Source organism: Anopheles cruzii, chromosome 2, assembly GCF_943734635.1.
Source record: "Anopheles cruzii chromosome 2, idAnoCruzAS_RS32_06, whole genome shotgun sequence".
NCBI lineage: Eukaryota > Metazoa > Arthropoda > Insecta > Diptera > Culicidae > Anopheles > Anopheles cruzii.
In genome coordinates this window covers 10,414,002-10,430,427 of record NC_069144.1, presented here as the reverse complement: position 1 = coordinate 10,430,427, position 16,426 = coordinate 10,414,002, and the positions used below count along the sequence as shown (strand labels likewise).

General features: G+C 50.5%; 1 protein-coding gene across 1 annotated transcript in view; it reads left to right on the top strand.

Annotated features, from left to right (window-relative positions):
• Window positions 1-16,426, top strand: part of LOC128278403 (cell adhesion molecule Dscam2) — a 43,720-nt gene that overhangs the window by 8,800 nt on the left and 18,494 nt on the right. The window contains exons 4-7 of the mRNA XM_053017132.1: window positions 1,753-1,902; window positions 9,815-9,938; window positions 11,862-12,298; window positions 12,360-12,929. Of these exons, the coding sequence (XP_052873092.1) occupies window positions 1,753-1,902; window positions 9,815-9,938; window positions 11,862-12,298; window positions 12,360-12,929 (1,281 nt within the window). The remainder of the gene's footprint in view (window positions 1-1,752; window positions 1,903-9,814; window positions 9,939-11,861; window positions 12,299-12,359; window positions 12,930-16,426) is intronic.

The following is a 16,426-nucleotide window of genomic DNA, read 5'->3' as shown; positions in this document are numbered from 1 at the left end:
TTTGGCCATTCCGGCTCCAGTGCGCCGGTTGCCGTGCCGGTGCAGTTCATTGAACGCTGGCCACCCCCGGTGCGCCTTCTTCCGCCAAAGGGGGTGGTGCACAAATAGAAGCAAAATAAATAACGTCTCGACTCGCGGCGCGGCGCGCGCCTGCACTCAACCTAGGCGAGACCTCCGCGTTGTTTCAAAACTATTCGTCTGCCCCAGAAACGCCAGGAGATGGAGCAGGTCGCGTGTTCCGACCGGCAAAAATATAACGGGGGCCGCTCCGGGAACGTATATCGCACCACGCTGTTTACAAACAGCAAACTGTGAGTTACGAGATATGCACGGTGTATGTAACCACGCGCTACTTTCCACTGCAACAACAAACCTCAATCTCGACAATGGGTCATGAGCCCCGGAAAAAGTTGGATTTTTGGGGAGCTCATTTTTTGTCTCGCGTGTGTGAAAAGTTTTTCGAGAATTTGCCTTAAATGAATTTCGATTGGAGATCACCATTTATAGGGGCCTTATATGTCGCTTCGAATCGAATCAATATTAGAGAACCGTAAAATATGCGCCGTTTAAGGTTAATGATCACTTTTGATTCGATTCGCTGTGTTGGAGTTGAAGCTAATGATGAAATATTCTACTCACAAATGTTATACCTATTAAGCTCTAAATCAAAGCTCTAAAGTCCTGTGACAAGAATAATTAAACAAAACTGTAGTAGATAATGATTTTTATTTTATCATTTTTTCAAGCGTTAACATGTCAAAATAATCTTCGAAAATAATTCAGTTGATAAATACTATATTTTAAATTTAAATGATCAGATAACAGTCTTGAATGGTGAGATAATCTGTTCCGAGACAACTCTGTTGGCCACTATTTTGTTCAAAGCAGTTACAATTATCGTATGTTCCGCTCGAAAGAATCACTGAAGCCGAAACAAAACTCATTAGCTTCTTCGACCACAGTTCCGCAGTTCCCGAGGGAACCGCCCGTTAAGAGATGTGCGTGTTCTGGCTCGACGATTCAGCCATTTGCATACGGCGGCGGCCACCAAACACAATAGCACGGGGCAACCCCGCTGAAGCAGAAGACATTCAACCGCGAAGAAGACACCGCTCCGAAGGGGAAACCTCCCGGGAAGGAAGTTCCGTCCCCGTCGGTCTATAATGTGATGGTAATGCGTACGCCGTTATTAAGCAATGTCGGCTGAAATTACAGTCAAACTTGACCACCATCGGTAGCATTTCCTTGCCTATCCACACGCGGTGTCTTCACCGTCGTTGATTGTCTTCACGTCGCCAGCGTACGAATGCATGCCGATCTTAGCGCGGAACCCCTGTGGCGGAAGCACGACAGCAAGGAATGCCCATTCCACAAAACGACGGTGTCAAATAGCGCGGGGCCATATCAGATCAACAACACGGTGGATCGTCACGCGGGTAAATTGACCGTGCCTTCGGGGACTCGCCTGCATTATCTAGATGTTGTGATACTTTTATTACCGAAGGGTTGCGTGTCGGAGACGCAGCCTAGAATGCGTTTCATTTTATGGTTTGTTGTGGGCCACGATTTCTTAATTTGTAGTGACAGGAAAGGCTATCTGTGAAATGGTCCCCCTTTTGACACCCCGTTTCGTGGGATGATTAGCGGCGAGGCTGTGCATGCCTGAGTAGTTCTGGGAAGAGGCTCCATCCCCGGGCTGGAAGTTTCTAACATATTTTTCCCTTATCTTTCACATCGACCCGACACCGGCAGACGGCAAGTACATGGTTCTACCGTCCGGAGAGCTACACATCCGCGAGGTTGGCCCGGAGGATGGCTACAAGAGCTACCAGTGCCGGACGAAGCATCGCCTGACCGGGGAAACGCGACTATCGGCCACCAAGGGACGACTGGTGATCACAGGTAATTTGAGTCACCTGCAGCACTACCTCCGGGAGTAGTGTGTGCCGCAGCATCACTTCGTTGCGTTCGCACCACGCCACGACCGTTCGGTTCCGATGGGGAGCAATCGATAGAGGGACCACGGCACGGCGATCTACGTACGCAAGGCACGGCCGTTAATCGCTCCAACTCCGGTCGGCCGGTTAATTGTTGTGTGCGGCACGTACTCGGTGTGATCCGGTCCTCGGTTGCTCCGTGGCGGTATCTCATACGATGTAAAGCATTCCCACAAACCCGAGCACCCATCTCACGGATAAAAGACTCATCCCATCTCGATCACGATTCACATGCGTTTTATCACCCACTTAGCCACCACTTGGCTCCGGTGGGAGGACACCCTTGCGTGCGTGTATGCATGAACTCACCAGCTACCCTCCGTACACTCTACTCTCCGTAATGTACACCAGACTCCCTCTCCTTTAACACGGTGTCGGATTACCCCACTCAAATGGAGCGCTAAACGGCAGCGAAAGATACGATCATGTTTTAATCGTTGCACCGCGTGACGGTTGTAATGAACCACCCGTTTAAAGAGCAGCATAATGGTCAATTTCCGTGCTGTTTTAACGATGTGCCTGTTGACAATTTAAACAAATTTAAACATTCTTTTCCGCTAACGCTCTGATCGATTACCTGGATGCTTTACATTGATTGCAGATACCGTGCCTGTGGGAACGAAGTGATGGCTCATTCTGTAAGTGTTTGGAACTTGACTTGAGCGCGTTCGTTGACTAATGTGTCCTTTGTGATGATGTTTAACTTTGTGTCCGGTTCGGTTCGTCCTGTCGAAATCATGCTTCCAATCACTTGCTCTAAATCATCGGTCATAAAAGTAACTAACCTGAATTCCATTCCGTGCCCCTCTTCATCGCAAACTGCAGGCTGCAGCATTCCGATTTGATTGCATCTTTTTCTGTTTAACATGATGATGATTCTATTTTGCGCTGTGCTGTGATACTGAGAAAATAGTTTATCATTTTGTTGATTGCCAAACGATGCTCAAATGATGTAATACTTTATATAGTTTGTTCCCTTTACTTGCCCATTTCACGTGGAATTACTGCCTTCACGATTCGAATAACTACACGTTGAGTTTTTCTTTAATGTAAACAATTGTTTTGAATCCATAAAAATGATAATTTTTACCATGATCTCTCGATTAATGGATCGTTTCTCGTTTCTACTAAATTGTTTCTACGCAAAAACGACAAAAGAATTAAAGAAAGATTTTAGAAGGTCGTAGTTAATATTCGAAACCAATAAATGCATGGTTTAGCTTACTTTTATGACACCGATGGCACTGCGGCCAAATAAGCGACGCGCGTTGGAACGGCAAACACAAAATAGAATGTCCGAGGTCCGCTTATTTGGTCGCCCACTAATCTTAACAACGAAATCAAAACAAATTGCCTGAATGTTGGGATAGGGTACCCTGTGTTGCGTGTAGAAGAACGTAAACGCTGCAAACGTCCGGGTGTCTCGTGCCCGTTTGACTGACCCACAAAAAACACACACTGGTGGAAGAAGTTACTAAAATATCGGAAGAACCACCAGAAGCTTGGCCTCGGAGAAAACAATCGTGGACTAGGATTCGGTTAGGGATCGGGTGTTGAGTTTTTGTGTGTCCTGTGTGAGATACTAACCCCCTAATTTTCGTGACTGGTGCTGCATGGTGTCACTCGTTTGCTATGGACACCCCACGACCTTAGGCATAGTACGTTCCGAAGTGTCAGGAACCCCTACTCGGACAATTAATGTGCACTTTCTGGTGCTTGATCTGAGGCTCGATCACAACTAACACTGCACCTTTCATGGGCGCACATACGAAGCACCGGTGGCCAGCAATCAGACCTACACTTATGGAGGATGATGCGTTTTTCATTTTACCTCTCTTGTAGAACCACTTGGTAGAGTGGCTCCCAAGCTATCCTCCGCGTCTAAGATCATCACGGCAGAAGGAAGACGTAGAAATACGATCGCTTTGCTCTGCTCCGCTCAGGGTTACCCGATCGCTGTGTTTAGGTAAAGTTACTGCCGCGCGTTACTCCATAGGTCTACTCCATTCTTTGGCCCTTCGCGTAAGAGGGCCACCCGCGGCATGCGACTCTAGTGATACCCTATACCGTGTTGCCCCATGTAAAATGAAGCCCCGCGCGCGCGTGCCATTAATCTGGGGTTTTCGTTTGTCGTCTAGAGCCACTCGCTAGCGTTGCGCCACGCCTGACGACCGGAGACAAAAGTCGTAACATGGACATCAGGCTCTCGCACAACATCACTTTGCTCTGCCCGGCGCAATCGTTCCCGGTGCCTTCGTTTAGGTGAGCTTCTCCGGTGTCACTTCAGACTACAGATCATTTGGATCTCTTAGAGCCCTTTATTGCCAGTATTGCGCCACATTTCAAAACACGGCGTTCTTCTACGCACTGCAATCGGTTCGATGCTACTTTTCCCGGTGTGGGTCCTAACAACAGGATACATTTTGCCCATTTGACAATTCCCCCAGAACCGATCGGTAGTGTTGCGCCACGCCTTACGTCCGGCGACGCGATGCGAGTGCAACTGGAACGGTCCGCCGTAAACATCACGCTGCTTTGTCCGGCGCAATCTTTTCCGATTCCTGCCTTCCGGTAAGCCATACTCGATCGCGAACCTCGATCCCAACATTTAGACTTGATTGGTTGGTTGTGGAATACTCTTGAGTTTAAAGTAACGCTTGCCATCGGTCGCTTCTTCAGAGCCGGTCGGTAGTGTGGCCCCGAGGCTGACGTCTGGCGACGAAAGCCGAAAGCTGCTGGTCCAGCGGGACGCCAACGTGACGATGCTCTGTCCGGCACAGTCGTTCCCGGTGCCCGTCTTTAGGTAATGATGATGATTGACTCCAGGGCTAATTAGACAAGAAATGTAGGGGTGCCCTAGGCCAACATTCTAGGGCTTGGTTGATGAGTTGCCTTAAGACCCTGGATATAATATTTGACATTACCATTCCGTAGAGCCCGTCTCGAGTACCGCTCCCAAGACACCGTCCCTGACGCAGAAACCCATTTTTGTCGACCCATCGAGTGACCTAGCGCTGCTGTGCCTCGCTCAAGGGTTTCCGGCACCTAACTTTAGGTGAGACAAATTTAGTATAGAACAGGTCGTGATGCAGCTTACCCCATTCAGTAGATTTGTATTGATGTATCAGAGGGGTGTTTCTGATAGTAGTGGACACATTTTGCAGAACCAATCGGAGCGAAGCCTCCGGTGCTGTTGGAGGATAGTAAAAAGAATTGGATGCAACGTCGTGTGAACACGGCGATGGTTCTGTTCTGCCCGGCCCAGGCGTACCCAGTTGCCTCATTCAGGTTAGCTTCTTCAGATTCAACTTAGATCTATTCGTTGCTTCTTTCGTCGTCTAGAACCGATCGGTAGTAAATCGCCCTCTTTCTCCACTGACGCCGTCACGGTGGCTGTAAAAACGGCGCAACAGACCGATACCGCCCTAACCTGTCAAGCGCAAGCATTCCCGGTTCCGGTGTTCAGGTATAGCTCGCGATAGCGCTCTCTCAGGGTAATCTTTGCTCAACATTTGGGACAATCAATTGCCACGGCTTACTTAGATACCATGATGTGACTTTCAAATCCCAAAACTCATCCTAGAACCCATCGGTAGTAAGGCTCCGTCGGTATCGTCCGAGGCAATAGCAGTGATTCGGGCACCGTCTAATACCACCATGGCCTTACTGTGCCAGGCGCAGGCCTTCCCTGTTCCAGTGTTCAGGTAGTTTGGGTTCATAGCTTTTACATCGATCATTATAAGCAGCTTGCCATTTTGAATCCTTCGTGTAGAACCGATTGGTAGTAAGGCTCCATCATTTTCCACTACGGTCATCACGATCCTGGTGGCACCCGCGAACAGTAGTGTGGCTCTACTATGTCAAGCCCAGGGTTACCCTACCCCCGTATTTAGGTAGGTCCTCATCATTCTCGTAGCCCATCATAGTAGACTATGTCGGTCGGTCGGTCGCTTGTCAAAATGTTTTGTTTCCCGATCTAGAACCAATTGGTAGCAAGTCTCCCTCCTTTTCGACCGATGCAATGGCGTTCGTGCGAAACGCCGTCAACGGAACGGTTGCGCTGCTCTGTCAAGCTCAAGCATTTCCGGTTCCGATTTTCAAGTAAGTGTGTACGCGCGGGGTCCCTAGTAACCGGCAGTGAGGCATTGTTTTAGCGTTTAGCACATTTCTAACTGAGCGATGAAATGTGTGTTTGTAACCTCATCGCAGAACCGATTGGTAGTAAGGCTCCTTCGTTTGGATCAAACGTTATGACATATCTAGATGTCAGCCTTAACGCGAGTGTGGCGCTGCTCTGTCAAGCGCAGGCTTACCCGGTACCGATTTTCAAGTAAGTTGCAGCCCATCCGGTACACTATCCCAATGTTTTAGGAGAGGTCTATTTGGAGCGATTAGTTCATTCGATTGTCTTTTTGTCTAGAACCGATTGGTAGTAAGGGCCCATCGTTCGCTACGCACTCCATGAACTATGTTGATAGCCGACGGAACGAAACCGTGGCGTTGCTCTGCCAGGCACAGGCATACCCCGTTCCGGTGTTTAGGTAGGCACCAGGGCCAACCAGGGTACATTCGAACATTCGGGCTTTTCATTCGTACTCGGTGGCATCCCCCCGGTAATTTGTAATGTCCACTTTCTCTAGAACCTGTGGGCTTCAAGCCGCCGAGTTTCAATAACGATGCGTCGCAGTTTGCCCTCGCGTGGGAGATTGGCACGCTGGTGACACTCATGTGCAACGCACAGGCATTTCCGGTTCCGGTGTATAGGTAAACACTTTGAGTTCGAGTCAGATATGCAATGGGGTATCCTCTCCCAACTTTGTTCAAGCAATTCGTCGGTTTCTTTTCCATTCGGAGATGGCGTTAACAAGACTTTGGCCCTTTTCGTAACATCACTAGAGCCGGTTGGATTCAAGGCACCATCGTTTAATAACGATGCCGCCCTGTTTGTTTCGCGTGCCGATGCCGGGGAGCAGCCTACCCTGCTGTGTAACGCTCAGGCTTTTCCCGTTCCGGTGTACCGGTAAATGTTGTTCCTCTTTTTTAACCCAGTGTCTCTTTCTATGTGTAGAACCGATCGGATCGAAAGCACCTACGTTTGCGTCGGATGAGAACAGTCGATCGTACACAAAGATAAGCAACCACAGTTTGGCCCTTTTCTGCCAGGCTCAAGCATTTCCGGTGCCTATTACTAGGTAGGTGTTGTGTCGAAAGCGCCTTCTTGGGAGCAGGTGACCATCCAGTGTATTAAACTTCTTCCTTACGGGGGTTGAGCGTAGGACGTGTTCCAGGGTATCCAACTTCCAACACTCAGCGGCTCGTAACTCAAGAATGTAACGAATTCCTTTCCAGAACCGATCGGTTCTAAGGCCCCCACTTTTCCGTCCGATGCTCGGAGCATAACGTACAACAAACCCAGCAGCACCAGTTTGGCGCTGTTTTGTCAAGCACAAGCATATCCGGTACCGATTAGCAGGTACGTTCCCACAAAGTTGGGTCACAGTTTGAGATAAGTGGACACGATTTAGAAGAAGGCACTCAGGGTCAGGATCTATCCCACCATTAAAGGCCAGTCTGTTTCGTGAATGAAGAGACGACCGCTAGATTCCAACGTGTATCTTTCAGAACCGATTGGCTCGAAGCCGCCATCGTTCAGTTTCGACTACAAAAAGCTATACTTCGTTAAGCCAAGCAACACGAACATTGCGCTCTTCTGTCAAGCTCAAGCGTACCCGGTCCCGGTGACAACACACTACTCGCCCTTCCCCAACATTCTGGCTGTTAGGTCAGGGCAGAAACCACCCAACACCGTGTTCCGTTATTCGTTTTCCAGAGCCGATCGGTTCGAAGGCTCCAACGTTTTCGTTCGAATCCAAAACGTTCACCTTCATGAAACCGAGCAACACTAGTGTGGCACTGTTTTGTCAGGCGCAAGCCTATCCGGTTCCCATCACAAGGTAATCCCGATCGTTCCCAAAATTCAGGCATACTTAGAACTGGTACATGGAGGTTTAGGTCACAGAGTGTGGGAGCTGATGGTGTTTGATTGTTCATGTTGTTTAAGAACCGATTGGATCGAAAGCTCCCACGTTCCCGTCCGATTCTGGCACTAGCTCCTACAAGAAGCCGGCCAGCTCTACGCTCACGCTGCTGTGTCAGGCACAAGGTTTTCCCGTCCCCATCACCAGGTAATCCTCCACCATTTTGGGTAGTCCTTGTTCGAGGCAATTTGTTTTGACACTAGAAGTAGAGGAGATGGATGCAGCACAGTGAACTAAGATGTGTTTTGATATCTTTAGAACCGATTGGTTCGAAGGCGCCCAGTTTTTCTTCCGCTTCCCGGACGAGCTCATTCGTCGAGCCGAGCAGTTCCAGTTTGGCTCTACTGTGTCAAGCACAGGGCTTCCCGGTTCCGGTGACGAGGTAAACACACAAGGTTCAGGCAGTTTGTATTGGGTTTCTCCTCGCTATTTTCAACCTCTTAAACGCCCCTACAGAACCTATCGGTCTGAAGGCTCCATCGTTCCCATCGGCCGCGCTGAGTAGTTCGTTCAAACTGCCCAGCACGTCAACCATTGCTCTGTTCTGTCAGGCACAGGCCTTTCCCGTGCCGGTGACAAGGTAAACCGCTAGACCAACATTCAGACATGGGGGCAATATTGTTTTGTACTTAGCTCAGTTAAGATCAATCGCGATCCACTCAAAAATCCATTCCGATTGTGTCCCGTTTAGAACCGATTGGTTTGAAGGCACCATCCTTTCCGTCGGCTCTGCTGAGTGGATCTTTCAAGTATCCCAGTCACACCACGTTTGCACTGTTTTGCCAAGCCCAGGCTTTTCCGGTTCCAATCACCAGGTACGAGAACACCCTGAAAAACATACTACAGTGCAATTTGTGTTTGATGTCCAGTGTCGGTTTGAGAATTGCCGATTTTAAACGATCCCATAAATATTCAACTCGTAGAGCCTATTGGTCTGAAGGCGCCATCGTTTTCCACGTCTGCCCGCAGTAGCTCGTTCGTGGAGGCCAGCAACCGCACGCTGGCCCTGTTTTGTCAAGCTCAGGCCTATCCAGTTCCCATCACCAGGTACTATGGTCGGGGAGTCGAATTAGTCGCTAAGATTCTGACATTCAGGCAATTCGGTTAGCTCTGTTATTAATCATGCTAGTTGCGAGTAATAGAACATCGTCCGAACGCATTTCTTCTTAGAGCCAATCGGTTCGAAACCGCCAACATTCTCAACCGATTCGAAGATCAGTATGTTTGTCAAGCCGAGCAACTCGACGGTGGCATTGTTTTGTCAAGCCCAAGCGTTTCCGGTGCCGGTTACCAGGTACCAGCTCTCTCTGCATTCTTCCTTAACCATTCTCAACATTTGGGCAAACTGTTCACTGTTTGACTTGATTAGGGCACGGTCAAATGAGCGATTGTTTTTCTGCTTGTAGAACCAATCGGATCGAAAGCTCCCACATTTTCGTCCGATTCGATGGGCAGCATCTTCCGGCGGCCGAAGAGTAGTGATTTTGCGTTGCTTTGCCAAGCGCAAGCGTATCCGGTGCCGATTACGAGGTTCGTGCGGTCCTTACTTCGGATTCTTCTCTGTTAGTATTTAGAAATGGGTTTGAACCTGCCAGAATCAATCCGGTTCAATCGTCAGTAAAGCCCGGAAAGGCGACTTGTTTCCAGGTGTACTAAAATAGCCAACATCCACGCACTTTGTTGTAACTGATTCTCCACTTTCAGTTCGAGGATCTACGTACTCGGCTGAAGGCTGGCGAAGAGCAATTATTTATTCACTTTTCTGGTCCCGTTCGACAGAACCCGTCGGTTCCAAACCGCCAACGTTCTCGTCGGAGTCGAAGGGAAGTATTTTCGAAAAACCGGCCAACAGCAGCTTTGCGTTGCTCTGCCAGGCGCAGGCGTTTCCGGTTCCGATCATGAGGTAAGCGTTAAGCGGCTGACGGGAGGACGCTTCCTTGGCACACGTGAAACATACACACAGATATACACGAGGAGTTTTGGCGCCCGATATCGAAAGTCTAAAGTAATGGTGATCATCCAAATTATGCACGAAATTTGCTGCTCCTCGTTTGAAAAAATTGCGCCTTTTTTGGAAGCACCCGGAATCGATTATTCGAGCAATACTCGAGGAGGGTACAATTTTTTGAAGCATATTACAAGAATAACTCTCCTTCGCCACACACTCGATTATCAAAAACATTATGGACAATGTTCTTGTTCTTTTTTTTTCTTTCCCACCACAGAGCCTGTCGGCAGCGTTTCCCCAAAAATTTCCGGAGATCGGCTTCAGGAAATGGGTGTAAGCAATGCCCAGGACTTTGCCATACTCTGCCTTGGTCAAGCCTTTCCAACACCGGCGTTCAGGTGATTGCTGATTGTGCTTCGTTTTCAGGTTGAGTTCTCACCATCTCACCTCAGTCTTTTGATTACTTTGCTTCTCGTTGGCGTTGGCATATTTATTTCATCTGGAACATGTTTTCTTTCGGTTTGCTTTATGTTTGAACCTTTTGATCGCTCGCTTTACGTTACGACCGCACGCTTCACAAGCCAGGTACACACTATTCCGCGGTTCGCGGTTCAGAACAATGAAGGCAATGTTTACGACAATTTGTTCCTTAAATGCTTTATATCCACATTATTTTAGAACCTGTCGGTAGCGTGGGCCCCAAAATATCCGGCGGCCGGTTGCAGGAAATGGTGGTAGAAAGCAACGCAAGTTTTGCACTGCTCTGCCTGGCCCAATCTTTCCCGATGCCTGTGTTCAGGTAATTCACTCCGATAGGGTACGGGTAGCTTCCACAACAACGACCCTATCTAAATCTTCAGGCAATGTTGGTACAAACACGCATTGTGGTCAGCAAAAACATGTCTGTTTCTCCCGTTAGAACCGATTGGTAGTGTGGCGCCCAAAATTGCCGGACACCATTTGCAAGACTTGACGGTGCGGGCTGCGAACGATTTTGCCATCTTATGTCTTGGGCAATCGTATCCGATGCCCAGTTTTAGGTAATTGAAGCAAAAGACTTTCAATTGCTGCACTGAAACCCTTATAGAGAGAGCTACAACATGGATTGTGGGTGAATGGCAGACATTTCAGATCAGAACGTAGTAGAATCGCCCAAGATACAAAATAAACGATGTTTCAATATTTGTCGCCGTTGACGGGTAAGTATGGAGTAATGAAAGTAAGATAAAGAATCATAAAAACGGCACGGTTCGTTTGAATTGAATTGAAAATGATAAATCAAATCGTATTGATCTGAAATAAAAAGATCAAAAGTCAAAATCTAGATCTAATAATAAATATTTTGCAATGGTCAGACTAATCGCTGTTTGGTCGCGATCGTTTGATGGTTTCCACTGTTTGGCATCCTAATTGACACGATCATCGGAAAATGTAAAAGAATTGCTAACTAAAATTTGCTAGAATGCCGCACTTTTCTTACTTTCATTCTTCGACAGGTAATTGTACAATGAGGGGGTTTAGGATTTCCGAAAGCTTTCGCTGATGTTTTCCCAGTACACTCCTTTTTACCTCAGCTGTCAGCTATATTCCATAGTCGTTTTGATGCTTGTTTTAGTTTGATTAGTTACCTTACTGTTTCCCCACGCTAATGGCTTCTTTGTGCCTTTCATTCCGCATTTTTTCGTTCGTTTTATGTTTTTCATTGCGTTTCTCGTGAAATTTCTATTCTTTTCCTCTATCTCTTTCTTGTTTTAATTTTTTGTTAGTTCTTTTTCGTTTCTTCTTTCGACTATGGAAAATGCTATGGCCCAGTTTGGTCACCATAACCGTGCCCCGTTAAAATGATCGTTCTTTCCTCCCTGTTCTTCCCCAAACAAGGTGGTACAAGTACATCGAAGGCACGCAGCAGAAGAAAGCGGTCGTGCTGGATGAGCGAGTGAAGCAAGTGTCCGGCACGCTGATCATCAAGGATGCGGTCGTCGACGATTCGGGAAAGTATCTGTGCGTAGTCAACAACTCGGTCGGGGGCGAGAGCGTCGAAACGGTGCTCACCGTCACTGCACCGCTGGCCGCCAAGATTGAGCCGCGCACGCAAACGGTCGACTTTGGCCGGCCGGCCGTCTTCACGTGCAAGTTCTCGGGTAATCCGATCAAAACGGTGTCCTGGACGAAGGACGGCAAGTCGCTTGGCCACAGTGATGCCGTACTGCGCATCGAGTCGGTGAAAAAGGAAGACAAGGGCATGTATCAGTGTTTCATTCGCAACGACCAGGAAAGTGCACAGGCCAGCGCCGAGCTGAAGCTGGGAGGACGATGTAAGTAGATTCGCTGCCGCGTGATAATCAATGTTGTTAACTCGACCCTTTTGCTTTTTAGTCGATCCACCGATCATTCGCGAAGCGTTCCCAGAGGAGACGCGCCATCCGGGTCCGTCGGTGTTTCTGAAGTGTGTTGCCGGTGGTAATCCGACGCCCGAGATCGGCTGGGAGCTGGACGGCAAGAAGATTACGAACAGCGAACGGTACCAGGTCGGCCAGTACGTCACGGTGAACGGGGACGTCGTTTCGCACCTCAATATTACGTCGATCCACTCGAACGATGGCGGTCTGTACAAGTGTATCGCCAGCAGCAAGGTCGGTGTGGCGGATCATTCGGCCAAGCTGAACGTGTACGGGTTGCCGTACGTGCGGACGATGGAAAAGAAGGCGATCGTCGCGGGGGAAACGCTGATCGTCACGTGCCCCGTGGCTGGCTATCCGATCGAGTCGATCGTATGGGAGCGCGATAACCGCCAGCTGCCGATCAACCGCAAGCAGAAAGTGTTTCCGAACGGTACGCTGATCATCGAAAACGTAGAGCGCAACTCGGACCAGGCCACGTACACGTGTGTGGCGAAGAACTCGGAAGGATACACGGCGCGCGGCACGCTCGAGGTTCAAGTCATGGGTAAGTTCAATGTTCTAACCCTACGCTGTGCAGTGCGCAGCATATTTTACGATATGCGGGGACAGCACGTGGATGCCAGGTGATGGCACTGCGTGTGGGTAAATAACATATTCGTGGGGAATGCGGTGGGGTGCGACTAATCCGATTTGACTGAACTGACTGATGTTGATTGCTGTCCCAGTTCTTCCCCAAATTGTGCCGTTCGGGTTCGGCGACGAGCAGATCAATCAGTTCGACATGGTCTCGACCATGTGCACCGTGAACCGGGGGGACATGCCGATCGAGATTGGCTGGGAGTTCACCGCAAGCTTTCCGACTTCCGCTGGCAGTCCACGGAAGTTGTACACGAACGATGGGGTGCTGGTCAGTCGGACGAGTGCCCGAATCAGCACCCTCAGCATCGACTCGGTACGGGATCGGCACAGTGGCAACTATACGTGCCACGCGAAGAACCAAGCTGGCCTCGTGGAATACACGGCGGTTCTGTTTGTGAACGGTGAATACGCTTTTTGTGTGTCTGCCTACGTTTTCCACTCCACCCAGCCTCGATCTCCGGAATCTAAGCTAAGGATGGCCTGCGCTGACTGCCCTTGCTCCTCCTCCTCACAGTGTCGCCCCAGATCGTGCCGTTCGAGTTCGGTGAAGATGCTGTCTTCGCCATGGACATGGTGTCGGCGACCTGCACCGTCAACAAGGGTGACCTTCCGATCGACATTGTGTGGCTGCTGGATGGCCACAAAATCTACTCGAACGATGGTGTGCTTATCAGCAGGCCAAGCCCACGGCTGAGCACGCTCAGCATCGAATCGGTGCGGGGACGCCACAGTGGCAACTACAGCTGCATCGCGATGAATCACGCCGGAAGCACCGAACACGTGTCTCAGCTGCTGGTGAATGGTTCGTGAAGTGTCCGTTCACTCCGTTCCGTTCCGCTCGTTTGCTCCCATGGATCCTCTTGCCCTCTGCTTGCCTGACTCGGCGTCTGTTCCGTAGTTCTCCCGCAGATTGTTCCATTCGATTTTGGTAGTGAGGAAATTTTCTCCCTCGACACGGTCTCGGCGTCGTGCACGGTCAGCAAGGGTGACGGGCCGATCGACATCCGGTGGCAGCTGAACGGGCACCCACTCACCACCGGCGACGCTGATGTGCTGATCTCGCGCCAAACGCAACGGACGAGCTTCCTCACGATCGAGTCGGTCCGTGATCGACACGCGGGCCGCTACAGCTGCATCGCCGAGAATCGGGCTGGCCAGGCCGTCCACACGGCCACTCTGTCCGTGAATGGTTCGCAGGCGGTTTCATTAACAGTTTTGCCATCCCCTTTCTGATCTCCCCTCGCCATCCAGTCCTTCCGCACATGCTGCCGATCGAGTTCGGGAGTGATGTAATTTTTCTGAACGACCTCGTCACTTCGTCGTGCACGGTAAACAAGGGTGACTTTCCGATCGACATCTACTGGAAGTTGAACGATCGTCGGATCGCGTCCGAGGACGGCATCACGATCAGCCGAACGAACCAGCGCATGAGCGTGCTTACGATCGAGGCGGTACGCGATCAGCACGGTGGAAACTTTACGTGCGTTGCCCAGAACCGGGCGGGCCAGGTGCAGCAGACGGCTCTGCTGCAAGTGAACGGTGTGGTCCCGCGCGATTTATGTCCATTTTTCCCCCTCACGCCACCCTGCCCCCTATTCCGACCTAACCTCGCTTTCTTTCGCAAGTCGGACCGTCGGTGTTTCCGTTCGATTTCGGGGACGAGCCGGTCGACATGATGAACACGGTGTCGATTAACTGCGTCGTCTCGAAGGGCGACACTCCGATCATGATCGAGTGGCTGTTTAACGGTCAGCGCGTCTCCACGGACGATGGGATCATCATCATGAAGAGTGGCCAAAAGATAAGCATGCTGTCGATCGAAGCGACCCAATCTCGTCACGCCGGGAACTACACGTGCGTCGCCCGGAATAAGGCCGGAGAATCGCAGCACACTTCGGAGCTGAAAGTGATCGGTAGACCACTCGTTTTCGTTGTGCGTCGTTATATCCTTCCTTGAGCCGCGCCTTATCCTTCTTTTCACACCGATTCCGCGAGCATCGTCTCTCTTTGAACACTAGAGTAGTAACACTAGGAACTAGGGTTGGATCGAGGTAGGGCACTGACACACACCGTTTCCAGCCGTCCCGCAGATAATGCCGTTCGAGTTTGGGGACGATTCGTTCGATTCGTCGAGCACGGTTTCGGTTCAGTGCGTCGTCACGAAGGGCGACTCGCCGATCGCGATCGGCTGGCGGTTCAATGGCCACCCACTGGTCGGTGGTAGCCACGGTGTAACCGTTTCGCAGCTCGGCAAAAAGATGAGCATGCTCTACATCGAATCGATCCGGCCGGATCACGCCGGCAACTACACGTGTCGTGCCGGAAACGCGGCCGGAAGCGTCGAGCACACGTCGGAGCTGAAAGTGATCGGTAGCTAACTGGGCCCGTTGATCCTTTTTAATTAATTCCATCCCCGCTGTCTCCTATTCGGCTCGTAGTGGTCCCCATTATCCTTCCGTTTGAATTCGGCGAGGACGCGTTCGATAGCGGGAGCACCGCCTCGGTGAGCTGCATTGTGACGAAGGGTGACACACCGATCGACATCAGCTGGTCGTTCAATGGGCGGCGCCTGGCCGTGGCCGATGGGATCATGATCACGAAGGGTGGTGGAAAAATTAGTATGCTTTCGATCGAGTCGGTTCTGTCGCGTCACGCCGGTAACTACACGTGCTCGGCACAGAACGGGGCCGGCCGTATCCAGCATACGGCCGAACTGCAGGTGATGGGTAAGACGGTACTCTGGTCCGACTGTACTCCTACGGTTTGTTTGTCCTTTTCCGCCTTTCCCGCGTTCCGCGCTAGCCGTTCCGATCATTGTTCCGTTCGAGTTTGGGGACGACGCGTACGACACCGGGAGTACGGTGTCGGTGAGTTGCATCGTTACGAAGGGTGACGCACCGATCGACATTAGCTGGCTGTTCAACGGTCGTCGGCTGTCGGCGACGGACAGCGTACTGATTAACCGGAACGGCAACAAGATCTCGATCCTGTCGATTGAATCCGTCCTGTCGAAGCAATCCGGCAACTACACATGCAGTGCTCGGAACCGGGCCGGAACGGCCGAGCACACGTCGCAGCTTCGGGTGATAGGTTCGACCGTAACTCAAGTTTGTCCTCCGCTCCTTTTTTCTTCCTTCCTTACTCCGTGGGGGTTCTTATTGCGCAGCCACTCCGATCATACTGCCGTTCGAGTTCGGGGAGGAACCGTTCGACAGTGGGAGCACCGCATCGGTGAGCTGCATTGTGACGAAGGGTGACACTCCGATCGACATTAGCTGGCTGTACAATGGGCGGCGGATCGCGACGAACGATGGGGTGCTGATCATGAAGAGTGGCCACAAGGCCAGCATGCTGACGATCGAATCGGTCCACTCACGGCACACCGGCAACTACACGTGCCAC